The 19,254-nt window shown below is 48.7% G+C and overlaps 1 protein-coding gene across 4 annotated transcripts in view; it reads right to left on the bottom strand.

Annotated features, from left to right (window-relative positions):
- LOC115653584 (phospholipid-transporting ATPase FetA-like) overlaps window positions 1-19,254 on the bottom strand; it is a 124,614-nt gene that overhangs the window by 48,346 nt on the left and 57,014 nt on the right. For 2 of the 4 annotated variants that reach the window (XM_030567032.1, XM_030567033.1), the window contains exons 9-14: window positions 18,017-18,099; window positions 13,051-13,209; window positions 12,005-12,093; window positions 4,224-4,420; window positions 1,898-2,106; window positions 262-305 (exon numbers count right to left, since the gene is read on the bottom strand). In XM_030567032.1, the coding sequence (XP_030422892.1) occupies window positions 262-305; window positions 1,898-2,106; window positions 4,224-4,420; window positions 12,005-12,093; window positions 13,051-13,209; window positions 18,017-18,099 (781 nt within the window). Of the gene's footprint in view, window positions 1-261; window positions 306-1,897; window positions 2,107-4,223; window positions 4,421-12,004; window positions 12,094-13,050; window positions 13,210-18,016; window positions 18,100-19,254 lie in introns of those variants that run through there. The other 2 variants (XM_030567036.1, XM_030567035.1) reach the window with 2 other exon arrangements.

The following is a 19,254-nucleotide window of genomic DNA, read 5'->3' as shown; positions in this document are numbered from 1 at the left end:
GAGCCCCCAGTTCAAGGGAGCGAACGGTGGGCACGCAGCGCCTCAGGAAGCCAGCCCCCCACAGCTGGAACCAGGTCCACAGGAGGAGAGCCAGGCTCTGGCAGATCGCAGGAGGCCTGTCAATGCAGGGCTCCCCTCTGTCGGTGATGGTGTGTGTGCGGGGTGCATGTTATACCTGGGTGGGGTATGGCATGCGTCCATTGGAGCCTACACCAGCAGGGTGGCAGAGAACACAGAACCTGCTGGCAGCTAACCACCTACCTCAGTGATCTCAGTCCTCTGCCCAGCCATGTCGTACACGTCACCTGCAGGTTACAAACACAGAGCGAGGTCACACACACACTGCAGCTGAGCGTGCACATCCCTTGGGAGTCAGAAGCTGGGCCAGGAAGGAGACTTTGCTGCCTAGTATGAAAGGCACAACAGAGCACTGGGACATTCTCCCACCGTCCCTGCCCAGAGCACGAGTCCACAGCATGGGGCAATAAGCAGCATCCTGCTCGTTCCTACCCCGTAAGCGATGGCGATCGCGGACACTGGAGAACTGCTGAAAATGCCCTAGGCAAGAGTGGATTCTTCTGCATTGTAGGAAGGAGGCGAAACACTTAGCCACTTTCTCAGCAGGTGTGGAAGGTTTCCCTGCAGGAGTTTGGGTTAGCTTTACTGCTCTTTCAGAGGGAGGGGTATGCTGATAGAACTGCCACCCACCATCATGCAGCCAGCTGATTTGATCAAACAGCTTCTCCGTTAACCTGCCTGCAATGTGATTAAAGGGGATTAAAGAGCACATGAAAAACCCAAGCAACTGACAGGCTCCAAAGGGGACAGGAACCTGGATGAAGACCAGCTGGCTCAAACTGAACCCAGCAAGCACTGAGGAAGTCAGCTGGCAGAGGGAAATGCTTTCAGGAAATGATTGATACCACCTTTCCGAGGGCCTCTGCCCTCTCCCCTCTGGCACTGGAGACAGGGCACAGCTCTGGGGTCATACTAGACAAAGCCCCTTCTTCCCCTCTCCAGATAGCAATACTGCTTCATCTCTTCCTCGTGGACAGTCACCTGGCCACAGTGGTTCATGAATTCATCACCTCCAGCACACACTGCTGCAACTCATCCAATCCAGATAAGCTCACCGGGAAGCTACAGGTGGTGCACAGCACAGTGACCTCTCTCTTAAATGGTACACGCTGGAGAGAGAATATTACAGATGTGACGCACCCCTGCACTGGAGCCCCAATCCCTGCCATAGCTCCTTCATGGCTCTGGAACTCACAAAGTATTAATGCAATAGGCCAACACTCAGAAGCCAGTGTTGATCTGCACCTCAGCTATGATCCTCTGGAGAGCACCTCTAGCAGAGCCCGGTGTCGCCTCCAAGAGCTGAGGGCAGTCTTCTCAACAGCTGACCCATCCCTCCAGAGCATGCTTCCAAGGAACAGCCCTAAACCTAATATCTCCAGGTCACAATCCAGCACTCATCCTTTCTACTGTGGTTTTCCTCAAAGACCCGGAACAGAAGATGCCCCAGTAGCATGATCCAAGGAAGAAGCCCATTAACTAAATAGTAGGAGAGAGACTTGAGTGTCCATCTTCCGGGGACAGTTTCCACTGGTTTCTAAAATGCACATGCAATGCCTTCCTATTGTGGTGGGTTGGTGGACAGTAAATAGAGACAAGATGGGCAGACGATGGAAAGAGAGAACAACACTCAGACTTTGATTAATGCAGTGAAAATGGGTTAAGTAATTTTCATATGGTACAATTTATTAAAGTAATTTCCCCCACTTCCTACAAGTCCTTTTCTTCTGGATATCTTATGGTATCCCATTTCTGTGACCCAAGAAGAGAGGAGAGATCTGGCAGAAGGTATAGGGAGGGAAAGCAGAGAGGTTTGTACCATAGGATTTCCCATTAATGGAGCACTTGTTGAAAGCCATGATGTTCTGAGTGAGAGTTCCTGTTTTGTCCGAGAAGATGTACTTGATTTGTCCCAGTTCTTCATTGAGGGTGGTGGTGCGGGCCTGGGCTGGCGTATCGTTCAGCGGGTAATACATTTTACGGTCCCAGTCAATGTAGAAGCTGTTGCCCAGGCGTATAATCTCTACACTGGGGACAAGGGAAAGAGAAGATGATGGAACATTCATTAGGTTAGGGAACAGGATCTTCTCTCTTCAGCTTTAGGGCCAGCAGCTGCAGTTAGGACAGGAATCCAGGCATTGTGGTGGGCTGGTGTATCCAACAGACCATCCTGCGATGGCTGCAGGTCACATTCATTTTAAAGCTGCTATGACAAGCACCATGAAAACAGCTGCTAGACCGAAGTGCAGGTTCCTTCTGGGTTTTTAGTACCTTTTTAGAATAGATTTCAAAAGCTTCACAGCCACAAGCACTTCAGAGAGACTGAGATAGTGCTGCCTTCTCCTAACCTGTGACCAGTCTATATGGGCACTCAATGCTGTCTGTATAAGCCAGGCAGAGGGCCTGGGTGGCCGAAAGTATGGCTTGCAAAAATACCCCCTGGGTGTGGGGCAAGAGGCAGCCAGCCCTGCCCCAAACTGGGCAGTACTGACAGGGGAGAGGGTGTGGTTGAGTTAGTCCTTCCTGGGAGCAGGCTTTGCACTTCAGTGACAGAAACCCTGAGGGAGGGCAGTGGTGTGAACAGTGCCCAGAGGTGAATCCCACCCCAGGACTCTAAAGGCCCCATTAACCCTGCTGTGATTAACCAGCAGCACTGCACTCTGGGACTTGAAGCCTGTGTAGGGCACAGCTCCAGACCGAAGGGGAATGCAGCTGCATTGATCTGCTTCATTTTCTGCACATTGTGGTGCAGTGTTCAGGTTGAATGGGTTTAATGGGTTTCTCAGCTGGGCAAAGCTAGGATGCCCCCTGAATTAGCGTGCAGTGTGCAGGAGAGCCAGAAATGGTGGCCTTTCTGAAGAAGCTTGAACAAGGCAATTTGACCTTCAGAGCAAGTGAGCTCTCGTGTGATTTAATGTAATCAGAGAGATTTATTCATACGTAAGCAACTTGACTTTCCATTTCACTGTCAGCGTGAACTACTGGACAGGAAAAGAATGAATTCTGTGCATGCTCTAAATACACTCCAGAATGTAACTTCCAACCTCCTAATCCCAAGTGCCATCATTCACCCTCCCTAGCCGCCTTACTGAAAAACCAGCAGCCATAATTCAGCCCTGTGCTTAGTGGTTTGACAGCATAATCCCTCCCCACACCACCTCTAGGAATGTTATGCTAAATACTGAGAAGCAAATCCTGGTCCCACTGTAATAAATCGCAAAACTCTGAAAAGTGAGATGTAAACGGTAATAAATGAACCCCTCTCCTTTGTCTCACTCTAGCAACTCCTATCTGAGGATCTCAAATTGCTTCACAGATGCGTCTGGCCCACCCATTCACCAGCTATCCGGGACAGCGACTGTCATTTACTCTGCTTGCACCGTGCCTAGCACAGTGGATTCTCCAGAGTCCTCTAAGTGCTGTTGGAATACCAATGGTACCAAGCTCATTACTTACGCTTCGAAGCCACTGCTGTGAAATACATATTATTCCTAGCTCCACTTTCAGATGGTGAAAATGTGGCACATCCGGTCACCAGCTGCAGAACTGGGCACAGAACCCAGGACTTCTGATACCTATTCCTGTCTTCTAAACACAAGCCCATCCTAGGTGGGGGCTCTTCTGGAAGGACACACTTAGATGTCTGGGATCCCTGCTTAATCACATTGGCCTTTGCTCCAAGTTTGCATAACTCGCACACTGCAGACGGCGGAACTCCGAGACACACAATCTCTGGGGCTCCTCCTGGGGAAGCCAGCTCTGCACCAACCTCCATGCAGGGCTGTGGCAGAAAACCACCCATCGAAGGGACATCTCTGTGGTTTAGAGTTATTCTAATGAATCCATTTCAGTCTCAAAGAACTAACATGGTGGTTTTGGGGGAGGACGAAAGGGCTTGACTCAAGCACAGAAGGACCGCGTGGTGAAGTCCGTGCTCTTACAGAGGGCACTAATCAATACAGATGCATGGTGGGACCCCGTGCCATCAGGTATCCTCACTAGATGGCAGCCGTATGCAGAGTTGATTTTGCTGAGAGCTCAGCTCTGTAATGCACTCACAGAAGTGGAAAGCACTGCTCTCTGCGAAGGTGAATATTAAAAAACTCTTTCAAGCAGGCACTGTAACACAAAGGGCAGTCACATACCTGACGTAGAGTGAAATCGGCACCACGGTGTTCAAAATGATCACGTAAGACCAGAACATGAGGAACCCAGAGTAGGCGGCTGAGTTTACGCCAACTGCCCAGGGCAGGTAGACTTGGAAGTAATAGCCCTTGTCATGTTCCCAGATGCCGTTTCCAATGGCCAGGATGAAACACATCAGAGCTAAAAACGCAAAAATCTGCAACAAGAAGATATGCATTTCAGAAAACAAAGTGTCTTGTGTTCAGTGTGTATGAGCAGCGCCCTGATTACATGGTACAGTATGAATCAGAGACACAGCGGGGAAAGACTTGCTGGTATTAGGTTACCTGGTCTAATTCCTGGCCAATGCAGGACTGACCATTTATTTCCCAGCTCAGTCATAGACTTCCTGGTTGCCCACAGGAAAGTCACTTAATTCCTCTATGCCTAAATTACCCCATCTGTGAATTGGAAAGAACACTTCCCTGTCTCAGAGGGGTGCCGAGAGGGGCTCTGATACTATGGAGATGGGCACCATATAAGAACCCAGTTAGAGAACCTCCAGGCTGCCTGATCCAAAGAAGCTCATAAGAACAGCTATACAGGGTCAGACCAAAGGTCCATCTAGCTCCAGTATCCTGTCTTCTGACAGTGGCCAATGCCAGGTGCCCAAGAGGGAATGAACAGAACAGGGAATTATCAAGTGATCCATTCCTTGTTGCCCATTCTCAGCTTCTGGCAAACAGAGGCTAGAGGCACCATCCCTGTCCATCCTGGCTAATAGCCATTGATGGATCTATGCTCCATGAATTTATCTAGTTCTTTTTTGAACCCTGTTATAGTCTTGGCCTTCACAACATCCTCTAGCAAAATGTTCCACAGGTTGACTGTGCATTGTGTGAATAAATACTTCCTTTTGTTTGTTTTAAATCTGATGTCTATTAATTTCATTTGGTGAGACCTAGTTCTTGTGTTATGACCACCAAACAACACTTCCTTATTTATTTCTCCACACTAGTCATGATTTTATAGACCTCCATCATATCCTCCCTTAGCCGTCTCTTTTCCAAGCTGAATAGTCCCAGTTTTATTAATCTCTCCTCATACGGAAGCCGTTCCATACCTCTGATAATTTTTGTTGCCCTTTTCTGAACTTTTTCCAATTCCAATATATCTTCTTTGAGATGGGGCGACTACATCTGCACACAGTATTCAAGATGTCGGCGTAGCACGGATTTATATAGAGGCAATATATTTTCTGTCTTATTATCTCTCCCTTTCTTAATGATGCTCAACATTCTGTTCGCTTTTTTGACTGCCGCTGCACATTGAGTGGATGTTTTCATAGAACTATCCCCAATGACTCCAAGATCTTTCTTGAGTGGGAACAGCTAATTTAGACCCCATCATTTTATACGTATAGTTGGGATTATGTTTCCAATGTGCATTAATTTGCATTTATCAACGTGGAATTTCATCTGCCATTTTGTTGCCCAGTCACCCAGTTTTGTGAGATCCTTTTGTAGCTCTTCGCAGTCTGCCTGGGCCTTAACTATCTTGAGTAGTTTTGTATCATCTGCAAACTTTGCCACCTCACTGTTTACCCCTTTTTCCAGCTCATTTATCTTTTCTCTCAGTGCCCTTCACACCTCCTGATACAGCCCCACAGAGACCGAACACTGCAGAGCACATGGGATTATCTTTGATGTACTGCAGTTCATCATGGGAAACATGGGTGACTCATTAATACACTTTGTGGAAGTATTACAAGGGCTAAGGGGCAGAAAGCAGCTAAACTTCCTAATATTGCAGGAGCACCCATCTAACAGGGGTACAAGTGCTACTTTGCCTCCAACATGATTGTCACCAATGTCCACATCCTCTGTACTTTAGATGTGTGTGCAATACACATGCTTAGGCAAGGGGTCACTAACATGCTTATTTACTTGGCCTCTCCTGGTCTGTCTCTATCCACCTGTTGTCTTATACGTCGATTGTAAGCTCCATCGTTTTGCTCTGTTTGTACAGCACCTAGCACAGTGGGGTCCTGGTCCCTGATTAGGGCTCTGAGATGCTACAGGAATACAAACAACAGTGCTCGGTTTTCTCTGAGGGGAGTGAGCTGTTAGCAGAACATCAGTGCTAAGGTTTTTTCCTGCTCTGAGGGACAGAAAGAGGGAAATAATGCTGTAGTCTTTGTCACCACTAACCAGCATGAACAACGCTGTATGGCATGCTATGGTTACTGCTGCAGCACATGGAAAACTAGGAAGTATACAAATACAGGCCCAGACAGCAAACACTTGTTCCCTAGAGCAGTGCTTCCCACCGACCTCGGGGAAGGAGAACTGATGCCTTGAGGAGCGGGCCCAAGCTGTTCCTCAGGCAAGCTGATTTCCGTGGGCTAACATTTAACATCAGACTGTGACTTCCAGCCATCTCCGTGGGTTCTGCACCCATATTTGAAGCAAAAAGAGAAGGCCTGGGCAGCCAGCAGTGACAACTCTATCATCAGAAGGTGTCCCCTTCCTGAGTCTGCTAAGCACCGCCTCCCCTCTGCGGCACAAACACAGGCCTGGCAGCTAGGGTACTTCCTTCTGCGGGACGGTCTGTCCTAGCCGCAGAACATTAACTGCTTTCTGAGCTCACTAGGGAGGGATGACTCGCTCTTGGCCTGATTTCAGACAGACAGAGCCTGCCGCAGATTCCCACAGAAGCAGCCTTTCTAAACATGGAGAAAGGCAGAGGGTCAGCCTGGAGAGAGGGTTGTTTCTGCCTGACCTACCTGAGAGGCAAAGAGACTGCATGTAAACTGGACAGCGTTTCAAGGCTGTTTAAAAATTAATTTGTCACGGAGAAAGTTACAGACAATTAAGCACAAACGAGCTTTTCCTGTGTTTACATTGTGCAAGCTTCATGTCACCTGAAGTGAGAGATTTTTAGCTCTGTTTTTATTTAGGAAATGATGGCTTTTTGCATTCTTTTGGCTCAGTACGTCAGCAGTGCAACAGTGTCTCTGGTCACAATCCTGCCCCTTCACCTCTCTGATCCTCCTGTGAGAAAGGAGGCACTGGCCACATTCCCTTTCGAGCACGAAGGACCTGATTACTAGAGCAAAACTATCTGAGAGCAGGTGTGGGAAGGACCGAGTGGTAGTTAGGTAACCAAGTATTCGGTGTCCCACAAATGCTTAAGACAGGCAGACACCTGGCCCCATCAGCCATGGAGAACACAAACAGAGGAGATGCATTCAGCTGCAACTTGGTCAGTTCTCCAAAAAAGCAAGGAGCTAAACTATCCTTGTCTGCACTAACCCTAAAATGGAGCAGAGAGTTGAGCAGATCTGAACATGGAAACAAAGCTCTGTATGTGTGACACGTAAATTCTGGGAGATGGGTGGTTAACTCTGAGCAAGGGCCAAATCCTGAGGTCCTCAGGATCTGTCATCAACACTACCTTTTTCCCTTTCTCCCTTCCTGTGGGGGTTCCCAGGTGCTCTGTCCTGGCCCCTCTCCTCTTTTCCATCTAACGTCAGGAGGAGGAGACATCCTCAGCTGTCATGGGTTTTCTCACCCCACCCAGCGCTTCTCCCACAGTCCCTCTGACCCTGCGTCTCAGAAGGCCTGCTGCCACCGCTAACTCACCACAGCCCAGAAATGAACTCTCTCCTCCCGACCTCTCCCCTTTTTCCATTACCCCGATAACTCCTCCATTCCTGCCATTGCTCACCCACCCCCTCAATTCTGGGGTCTTCTTTAACCCCTTCCTTCTCCCCTCACATCCAGGGTGCTTCCCCTCCCGGAACTACTAATCCACACACTGTCAGCTCCCCTCTCCTCTATTGACAGCTCCCCCTCTTAGGCCTTTGTGAAACTCCACCTAGAGTCCCTGCAGAATGATTCCTGTCATCCTGCTGCCTGGCACACTGACCTTCCACTTCACTGCTTCTCACTGCCAAGGGCAGTATCGCCCCTGCCCCTTCCCCTTTCTGTGTCCCCAACCCCACTCTGCCAGTGACGCAGCCTTGATCCTCCTTTCCTCCCGTTCTTCCACACACGGATCTGCACCTTCTGCCACACCTGGCAAACACTACCCGGTGTGAAATCCCCAACGCCCTACGCCTGCCGCGTGACCTGTGGAAAGCAGCACATTCACACTTCAGAAACAGCTGACCAGACCTGGAACTAGCTGGCCGGGGGCCTGTCACTGTCCTGGTCCTTTGGCTGGAATGTTGCATGCCTCCCCTTGTGCTTCCTTCAGTATCTGTTTTCTCAGACTGCAGGCAAAGCTGCCCTGTGTCTATACAGTACCAAGCACACTGCAGGATCTACTGTATCCTAATTAATCACAACTCTTCTGCTCACTGAAGCTGATGGCTAAATAAGGACTGAGTAAAATCCCCAGGATTGGACCCTGCTGAAGAGTAAGAAAGAAGCCCAGAAGAATAGGTTCCAGAATGGAGCCCTTGGAAGCCAGAGGCAGCCTGATCCCTAGACGCTGTCCTACTGAAATAAAGTGAGTCTGTGGAAAATAGAAGGGCAAAGGCATTTAGATATGGAGGTAGTTACAAGGCAATGCGAGTATCCAACACACTCAACAAGATGTGCTGATCTCGTGTCAAAGGTGGCCAAGAGACACTGCAACAGCACAGAAACACAACCCCCATCGGCCGCCATCACTCCCGACTCCCTGGGGGCAGAGTCCAGCACTGTGCTTGTGACACAAACTGCACACGCAGGAGTTGAGCAGATCCTCACTCATGGCAGTGCAAGCACCCAGCTCCCTACAGGTTACAGGCATTTCACAGAATTCCCATGGCAGCCACAGCGCCATGACAAGAGGGGAAAATCACCCTTAGCCAGAGACAGGGACACTGTGAGAGAATCACTGGGATCCAAATATCTGTGAAGAGTCCCCCTGCCAAGGGCCAGACTCACAGACCTCTCCATGTCCTGAGCCCTGTAGGCTCTGAGGAACAAAAAGCTGAGAAGGAAAATGACCTCAAGGTGCTGGGCCAGGTTCTCAGCTGGTGCAAATCAGGGTAACACCGCTGCAGTCGGTGGAGTTCCACCCGCGAGCAATCTGCTCCCTGTGTTTGCAATGGAGCCAGTGTTTGCTGCACTGTTAATTTCATCTTATAAAGGGGAAAATTGTTGGCAAAGGGGCATCACATAACGCCAGAGCTGGTCTGGCTGGCGGGTTTAAACTGAAGTTCAAATGCCAGTCAGAGTACTGCCACGATGTGTGAAGGTTAATGTGTGCTGGCATGGTCAAATCCCCCTGCGGCCGGAGCTGATTTAATGGACATACAAGGGTTCACTTTTGTGGGCGTTGCACTGGCTTGATGGGAGCCAGTCTGTAAGCAGAGTCAGGATGGGCTCTACCTTGACATCTGGTGGTGAGTTATGGCGAGTGTGGAAAAGAATTTCAGAGGCTGATCGTGTTTGCATAGGCACACCCACCCCGCCTAGCATAGCCCACGGCAGCCTAAAATGGTTACTTTCACAGTTGTGGGATCCCCAATTTCTTTGTTATTGGGGCAGGAGGAATAAAGTGTTGTCACCCTGATTAAGTAAATGAGGAACTACGAAACTGTTTTATGATAATGGGTTTCACTATCAACTAAATAGCACTTGCTGGACAAGGGACATGGGTTCCAAAACCCAGTGAATTGAGAGAGGCCGTGGACATGTATCTGTACCTGGGGGTGTAGGCTTCTTGTGTGAGCCAGAAGCACCAGTTCCACCTACTTCTCTCTCCACTGTGGAATATCAGAGTTGATTTTTGATTCCCTCAAGAATCTAGATATAGGTAACTGAGCTGAACTCACTATGGGCTAATGGTGCACTAGCACTGGGGCTCCCCTACTGTGAGCTGAAATCACTAAAGAGCTGGAATTGCTGAGCTGAGAGCACTGAGTACTGTGCTAACTAGTGGGGGAGCCTGAAGCTACACTGTGCAGCACAGCACCTGGCAGAGTGGAGTGGAGCAGTTTGTGAAGCCATAGAGTGAGTGGAGCTGAGCAGTTTGTGGGGACAGCTGGAGCGGATCATGGGACAGCTGGTGGAGCAAAGCAGCTGTGGGACGGGTGGCACGGCCCATGGAGGAAGCGGAGCTGAGCAGTTTGCAGAGACGGTTGGAGTGGAGCAGAGCAGCTGGCGGAGCAGAGCAGAGCAGTTTGTGAGGATGGCTGGAGGAGCAGAGTGGAGTGGCTGGTAGAGCGGAGCAGTTCGTGGAGAAGGCGGAAGCAGAACCCACGGAGAGGCAGGGCAGTTGGCCCGGGATCATGTACGGTGCCCCTTTCTACCCAGGCTGGGGGAGGGGGACCTCTCAGATAGACTCTCAAACTCTGGGGGACAGAGACTTTTGGATTGTGGGACATTTGGGACTGTGGGTGATCTTTGGGTTGCTGGACTCTAGGGACATTTGGGATATTGGACTTTGGAGTCTTGGGGTGATTTGAGGGTTGCTGGACTCAAGAGCCCAGGGGAAAGGACACGGCCCAATTTCCTGGGGTGGGTCTTTGCTCACAGTTTGGTCTATGAACTCTAGTTAAGGTGTTTTCCCAGTTTAGTGCTTGTTGTTTATCTCATGTAATTAAACCTTTTCTGCTACACCGAGACTCTGTGCTTGCGAGAGGGGAAGTATTGCCTCTTCGAGGCGCCCAGGCGTGTGTGTAAGATTTTCCCAGGTCACTGGGTGGGGTCTCGAGCTGGTTTTGCATTACGTTGTAGGGAAGGGACCCCTATGTATTGAACCCAGCCCTACTGCTATCAGTTCGGCCTGGCAGAAGGGTTACAAGTCTAATCTCAGTTTGTTTCTTATCATTTCAATGTCGTAACATTAAACTACTGACAGTCCCATGTCAATGAAGGCATGCTCTGAAACGTATGAACAGAAGCTGCTATTAGAAGCTAAATATCTGGGCTAAGCTAAATTCTCTTTTCCTTGAGCACGCTCCTGAGCTGTTCTTCAAGCAACATTGGATAAGGCACTGGCTAGTGTGTGTGAGTGAGCACATCTCCCTATAGGGACGGTGCCCAGCCGCTAGGACAGGCTCCAGCCCGCAGCAGCCGTTGAAAGGAGCCATGCTTTAAGCTCCAGGCAGAGGCACTGGGACAGAATCCCCAGGACTGATCCCTGCTGAAGACTGCGGCATCCATGTGTGAGCAGCTGCAGTTTGTTACAATTGTCAAGAAGTTTCAATCCCAAATTTGATCCGCAGCATTTTAATTAGCAGAGAGTCAGAGACAGTGCCCCTGGAGTGTAAATATCTGTTTAGTGCTTTTAATTTTACCACTTGCTAAAAAACCCCAGTCTCTGGTTATGAATGAGCACACAATATTTTCCTCTAAAGCAGGAGCGCCAGTTTAGCAGCCAGTAGAGAGCACCATGCAATTATCGAATGCTGTGCAGACAGACATTACTGCAGATATCAAGGATGGCTGAAAGCGAGAGGGAAAAAAAATCAGTGTTTATTTAAATGGAAAACCACCAGAGATATTTGGGAAAATGTTACTCACAGGCTTCAAAGTGGATATCACCAACAATGGAGAAAAAGAGCACAGCAAATGAAAAACCATGAAGAGAGGTCCTGGACGCTATCAGTTTAATGGCCTAGTTCTGCAGGATGGGAGGTCTGAAAGGGGCTGCAGAAATCCATATGCTAATGTACTTTTCTAGTATTCTTCCCGTTCTCATTAGTCTCTTTTGATGTCCCCTCATTTGTCAGGAAAGAGGGAGGAGCACTCTGAAATGATGAACATGGCTGAAGGAGTGAAGACAAATTAATCAGACTTACCACTAACACGAGGACATTCATTAGCCGATCAATGCTGGTCCGTTTAAAGGTTGTTTTCCCACAGTTCTGCATTAATTTGGTGTCTGGCCCTAGTAGATCAAACACAGCCATGATTTTTAAGAACATGGCTCAATTCTAGAGCTGCTTCCCTTCGAGACGCCAAAGCACTTTACAAACATACATTAACCCTCACAACCCTCCTGTGAGGCAGGGTCACATTGGTATCCCTGTGTTACAGATGGAGAAACTGAGGCACAAAGCAGTAATGTGACTTGCCTGAAGTCATAGAGGGAGTCAGAAACAGACACCAGAACTCCTGACTCCAGCTCCCTGCTCTCTCTTGCAGCCAGGGCACCCTCCCTTGTGGGTTTAATTTATTTTATAGAGAATAATGGATATTATATCAGCAGTGACCCGCATTGTGCACTGTCACATGTCACCAGTGCTACAGAAATAATCCAGATCTCACCCCTATTACAATGTGGATTTTTTCCCCACACACTAATACAGGAGGCAATTCTGACACTCTGGTACAAGGGTGTAACCTGGAGCATTGTGTTTCTCTAAGCTAATCAGGTTGGCTTGGAGTTGGGACCTGCTCAGTACATGCTTGGAGAGATAAAGTGATTGAGTTCCACTAGCTCACTGTGCCCTCAAACAGGTCAGTATTTGAGGACTCTTTGCCCAGGTGGATGGGCTGAGATTTTCACCTATGTTATTTGCTGATCCCAGCTCCAGGGGAAGAGAAGCTGGTCTTTATGTCAAAGAACCCCATCAAGGTGCATTGAGATTTTGCAACACAGGGTTCACTATTCCTCTCTCTTGTGGACTGGTCTAGAAAACTTCCTGCTCATAGTGAGTTTGTGATGTTCCTAGCTTGGGGCTAAGAGGAAGGTTCAACATTCCACTTGTGTTCTCGTACCCAGTGGAAACGAAGCTTCCAAAGGGGACAAAAGTGGCTCTTCTCTGCCCACTGGGAATTACATCCCCTCACCACACCCCCCGTTACAGTTTTTTCACTCTGCACCTCTGTGTATTCCACCTACCAGCATAAATAACAAGCCCAAAGCACCATTCTGTGTTCCTAATGGTGCAGCCCCTCAGTAGCATCTTCTCATTGTCCAGGGCAAATTTCTCCCCACGGAGAGTAAGAGTCCCGGTGAACTTATCCAGTTTGTTATTCGGTGCCTCACATTTGACTTCACCTGTAAATAGAGATCAGACAATGAAAACCTTCCGGGGACTAGCCCTCCACTGGGCAGCACACACAACATCCTCAGCTGTGCCTTGCACAGTGACCATGTCAGGACCTCAGCTGTCCACCCGTATCACATTCTGCTGGACACTGCAAGCACTGCTCCGCATGGAGACTGCTCCTACCCGGCCTCCCCACAGCAATCCAATCGTCTGCATTGAATTACTTTCATATTTAGGTTTTTCCTTTGCCATTGAACACAGGATGGTGCCCTGCCCTTTGAGGCCATGTCACATCCCTAGCTGATAAGTTCCACCAGCCCTCTCTCTCACCTGCCAGAACCCAACGGAGAGGCCCTTCTGCTTGCCAACCCCTCAGCCACAAACTAGCCTGCTCCAGCACCCAGAACAGCAGTGGTAGAGGACTTCAACAAATACCAATGGAGAGATGACCTGATGGACACTTCACAGCATGAAATAATCCCAAAGCAGCCTGAGAATAAGCTGCAAGCAGCAGAGTGTGCTGGAGGGCAGTGAACGGCTACATGCTGAGGACATACACACACATGCAGACAACTGTGTCGAGCAGAATCTCACACAGAAGACAACCCTGACCTGGCAAGCATGGGCTGCACCACTGCCTCCTGCAGCAGCTTTGCTAGTGAGCTGAAGGCCCACACTAGGCTGGACTTCCAACCTACGTCACAAGAGCAGCCATCGCTGATGGAACAGACTAGGGACAACAGAGGAGATGATAGTGCAAACAGTGAACATACCTGATCGGGTTTCTTTAGAGGTACCGTAACTCTGCCCATTACAACACTGGACTGATGCAGTCTGCACCACTTGGGATGCCCCACTGACAGAGTGACTACATACTGGCACCCAAAGAAATGAAGCAGGAAAGGGCTCATAAGATAAGCAAGGAGAGCATCTGTGAAAAGGCAGGAAGAATTGCTGGGTGCAAAGGAATAAGCATGCTTCAATATAAGCCTTCTCCTCTCCCGCCCCCAAAGCAGCAGAGTGACCGCTGCTTAACCAGGCCTTAGAGACAGGTATCTTTGCATGCAGCAGAGGCTGGGAGCGCTGTGTGCAGGTGGGAGCACTTTATCAAGGACTTTGTAGCCCAAAGGACCATGGCCATAATATGGGCGAGAAGCTGAGGAGTTTTCAAATAAAGTGCATGTGTGTAACAATTCCTGAAGCTCTAGCAGGGTTGCAGAGGACCTTCCATAAGGGGGAGAAGAGCTATTTTAAGAACTTGACTCCTGCGAGTTCATGGTTTCCTCACCCTGCCCTAAACACAGTCCCCTCAAGTTGTAGCAGGTCAGAACTTAACCCCTTTTCATGGGGTATGATTTTATTAACAAACAAAGCTCAAACAATACACAAAATCCTGCTGAAGTCCTCTCTGCAAGCTTAGTTATTCCCAAGGGCAGCTCAGCCCACACTCTCGATCCCCCTTTCTCTCTCAAGCAAGGAAGCCGGCCCTGCCTCCCTTGCATCTGGGTAGGGGAATGAGCCACTTGACACAGTGAGTCAAACCCACCAGTAGCCCCTTCCCAGCAGCACCCTCATGAGCTAGCAGACTCAGGGTTCCCGCTAACGCTGTTGGCCTGGTACATTTACCTATTCAGTTTTCTTTCAGACTCTAATAAGCATAACTGGGAAATTAATGTCTGATAGCTGCACATGTGGCCGTAATTAATAGCCAACTGTCCCCTTTCAGTCCACTCTATTTTAGTCTCTTCTGTTCCATTCCCTGAATTTCTTCGGAACCCGAAGGAAGACATGCTTGTCCCTGGCCATGCCGCCAACCCACCCAATTCCCGATGGCCAGAGGGGTGGATTCTGCTCCATATTCTATAATTATCTCTCCTTATAAAATGTGCTTACCCACTACTCTAAGGCCCAGCTGCAATTAGTATAAAAACTATTAGTTAAATCAAGAATTAGACCCAGGGTTCAGAAAGGAGCCAGGAGAATGACTAAAGGATTAGAAAACATGCCAGCTATGGTCCGACTCCAAGAGCTCAATCTATTTCGCTGAGGAAAGAGAAACTTAACCTGATTTGATCCCATTCTGTAAGTACCTAAGTGGGAAATAAATATTTGAGAACAGGCTTTTTAATCTAGGAGACAAAGGTCTAACATCAGAGGGGAAGCCATGTTACTCTGGATCTGTAAAAGCAGCAAAGAATCCTGTGGCACCTTATAGACTAACAGACGTTTTGGAGAATGAGCTTTCATGGCTGCAGCATCAAGAACACCCTAACGTCTTGTGTTAAAACCAGGGCGGTGTTAGGGTGATCTCCAGTAACTATGCTGTGTTGGGACTTACAGATGTACAGCCTGTAAGGCCAGGAGAGACCTTAGTGATCATCTCACCTGACCCATACAAGAGAGGCCATAATATCTCACCCAGCGATCCTGCACTCAGTACAATGACTGGTGGGAAGTTATTGGACACCCGCTGAACCCATTTCACCCGAAAGGTTTAAACCTCATGAAGCTTGGACCTGGCCAGTGGCAGCTAACTGATACCTGATTATTGTTTCCTCTCATGTCTCCCACTTCCCCAAGTCTAACAATAAATAAAGTTCATCTTGGAAAAATCCCCCGTACCTGACCCGGCACAGGACCAACACACACCATGTTCTGGGTTAAGCATTTTGCTTCACTGCCTTTGTGAATTAGCCATCCAACCTTCTCCTCTCTTCCTGCCCCACGAAGTCCTTGCATGAAGGGCTCCATAAAATATTTAATACTTGTACATAGGTTAGCTACAGAAATGTTAGGTTAGGTCTAATCCCAGGCACTCTTCCCGGTTCTTTTACAAATATTAATCACAACAGGAAATATTTTATTTTCACTTTAGATATCACAAATAGGACCCCTTTTATTTAAAACAAAACTAGAGATTTTGTAAAAAAGTAAACCTAAGATAAGGGATTAATTTTAACTTTGTAAAAGATTTTGAAACATTTGTTGAATCATAGAATCATGGAATATCAGGGTTGGAAGAGACCTCAGGAGGTATCTAGTCCAATCCCTTGCTCAAAGCAGGATCAGTCCCCAACTAAATCATCCCAGCCAGGGCTTTGCCAAGCCGGACCTTAAAAACCTCTAAGGATGGAGATTCCACCACCTCCCCAGGGAACCCATTCCAGTGCTTCACCACCCTCCTAGTGAAATAGTGTTTCCTAATATCCAACCTAGACCTCCACCACTGCAACTTGAGACCATTGCTCCTTGTTCTGAGTCAAGTTATGCACATTTAGAAAAAGCAATTGTTTTGATCCTCGTTAGACAAACTGTCTGAGAAAGGCGTTCTCTATTTTAAAAAGAAGATTTTGGTTTCCACATTGTTACACGCCATGGCCTCTTCAGTAAAATAAGGGTTTGAACCCCTTACTCAGGGAAGGACCATCATTTACAGGGGGTTTCCCAGTGCAGCAATAAAAGTCTACAAGAGCTCTGGAAATATGAAAGCCCAGAACCACAGGCCTCACTTGAGAGAAATCCAGAGATAAGGTGTCGCACAGCTGAGAAATCGGACCAAGAATATTGTTCCATAAGATCCCACTGCAGAAAGAGTGGTGTCTAGCAGCCCCTTTAGATTGCACAGCTTAGAGACATTCCAAGATCTTTGAATATGGACCAGCTGATCACCATTCCGCCATTTATCATGGATATGACAGTGGAGTCATCGACTCATTTCAGTCATTCAGCTTCTATTTCCTCTGAATCTGGTGCTCAAGAAAAGTCCCCGGAGAACAGGGGCAGCAGCATTATAAGCTGAACTACACCACTGCTCTGCGCTATTCCATTTGGGTTCTCTTATCACCCAGAGCACCTTCTGGCTGGGCTTTGAGCGATGTGATTAGCATCTGTCACATGGTCTCTGTCCTGTCCTCTACCAGCAGGAGACCTGTGTGCAGAATGGAATGTTTTGCTTCTGTAGGGTTGGACTGGGGTTCTTTTGTGCATGTTGCCAAGTGTTTAGGTTAGAGAAAGCCAAGTCAGAGAAGCCAGCTTTGCAGGACCTTGCCTGAACTGTAGCTCTAGGAGGTTAGGAAAAAAATAAGTTTAGTCTTTTGTCCGTGGCCCATTGTGCTGTGGCTAGGGGAGGAAATAGTGCTAAGTGTGATTTTTGTGACATGGAACTTGTCCACCAGGCCCAGGCCCTCTCGTTCATTTCACATAAGGGACCATGGAACATGTGATGTGGCAGGGACATGTTTCACAGCACACCTGATCTGCGTATTAGCTGCCAGGCCAGGCCAGCAAAACATTTTCAGATTCATCTTTTTGGTGCTGTTGAGAAAACAGTGAAAGGACAAAAGTGCAAAGCTCTAAACTGAGAAATCCAAATAATGCCCCCCGCATGCAGATCGGCTGCCTCTGCTCCTAACACTGGTGTAAATGAAGTGTAACTGCTCTACAGTCAATGGATTTACATCAGTGTAAAACTGCTCTGGGATCAGAATCAAGCCCTGTTGGTGAATTCAATGCAGTGACTACCTGTTGTGTTTCCCAGGGGGCGCTTTGCAGGAGCCTTACATGGAGGATTTGATGGGGTCTCAACAAGCCTAGACAGAAACTAAGTGACAGGCTTAATGTGTCTCGCCATGTGACTGCCCACCCACAGCAGTCAATGGCAGCACACAAAATCTGATTTGCACTGTGTGCCGCTGCTATCCCTGGGCAGGGACCCAGGGGCCTGCAGTGCGGCTTGGAGAGGAGAATTCTGACTTCAGGTGGAATTCAGGCCTTACGGGAAATCCTTTGGGACCTTCATTTTTTCTGCGCACTCACCATTGAAATCAGTCAGTTTCTGAAGGTTCTCTCCCAGCTCCGCAGTGACCGTCAGTGCCTGCTTCACTTTGAGGTTAGTTTCCCTATAATAAAAAGCATGAGTCAAACTCTTACATGACTGGTCACTCTTCTGTTCCTGGAGCTGTTCTCACTCATTAGGATCCAGATGGCGCTTGCAGGGTCTGCAGGCTGCATCTCCTTATTAAGAGTCAAATCAGGACCATTTTTACATGGCCACAAAGGTAATATAGTCCTTTGCCACCGTATAAGCTGGTTCTGCACCCAGTCAGCTGATTCTGTGGAACGCTGGGCCAGGTGCAGAAGAGGGTCAGAGGGCTCGGGTCTCACGCCATCACTGCAAAGCGTCAAGCCGGACACGTGAGCTCTCTGAGCAGCCCTCTGTCCAACTAAGTTCTTACACCACAATCATCCCTGTGGTATCTGAGCACCTCTGTGGGTTCTGGACCCTCTGTCACTGCACTCTGGGACCTGCAGAAGTTACTGCAACCGTAGGGCAGCCAGGTAGGGGAGGGTGCTCTCCCATGGACCTCAGAGAAGCACAGCAACATTCAGTGCCCCTGACATTATCCTGTAGAGTTGACATGGGCAGAGTCACAGCCCGTCTCTGGGCAGCAAGAGAGCTGGGAGGGCTATGCGAGTTCCATGCAGCCTTCCCTGAGGTGTGACATTCTCTCAGGTCTTGCTTAGGCCTCTGAGCCCACGAAGCCAGGCCAAACTCCACACCTGAGGCTGGCTCCATGCCACCAAGAACTGGCAAGCACTGAATCTGGCCCTACAGACGAGGGTGGCACCACCTTTTCCCACCTAACAGGAACTGATTGTGGCCCTCAGACTTGTGCCAAGCTGTCTGGGGGGCAGAGTGACGGAATACAATGGGTCACCAGGGCGATGCTGGGAACGGCTGATGTTCACATAGACAGAATAGTGGCTGAGAAGAACGGCCGGGGAGAACATAAAAACCACAGAGCTGTTGCTGCTGAGGTAAGGTATTGCAGGAACAGGCATTTTAAATGATCAGTGGGTGCTACCAGAATTGCCAGCATGAGTAAAATGGGCCAAGGCCTCTGAATGTGAGGCACCTGCCTTTGCTGGGATACTGCTGGGGAAGCAGCCATTGGTACTCGGCTCAAGACACTTTCCGGAAGATCACTCGTTATGGGCAACTGATTGAAACCAAAGCTGCCTTCCTCATCAGAGATCTGTTCAGAGGAGTAAGC

The sequence above is a fragment of the Gopherus evgoodei genome, chromosome 6 (genome assembly GCF_007399415.2).
Source record: "Gopherus evgoodei ecotype Sinaloan lineage chromosome 6, rGopEvg1_v1.p, whole genome shotgun sequence".
Taxonomy (NCBI): domain Eukaryota; kingdom Metazoa; phylum Chordata; order Testudines; family Testudinidae; genus Gopherus; species Gopherus evgoodei.
Note: the sequence above shows the minus strand (reverse complement) of the source record. Positions and strands in the feature narration are given on the sequence as shown.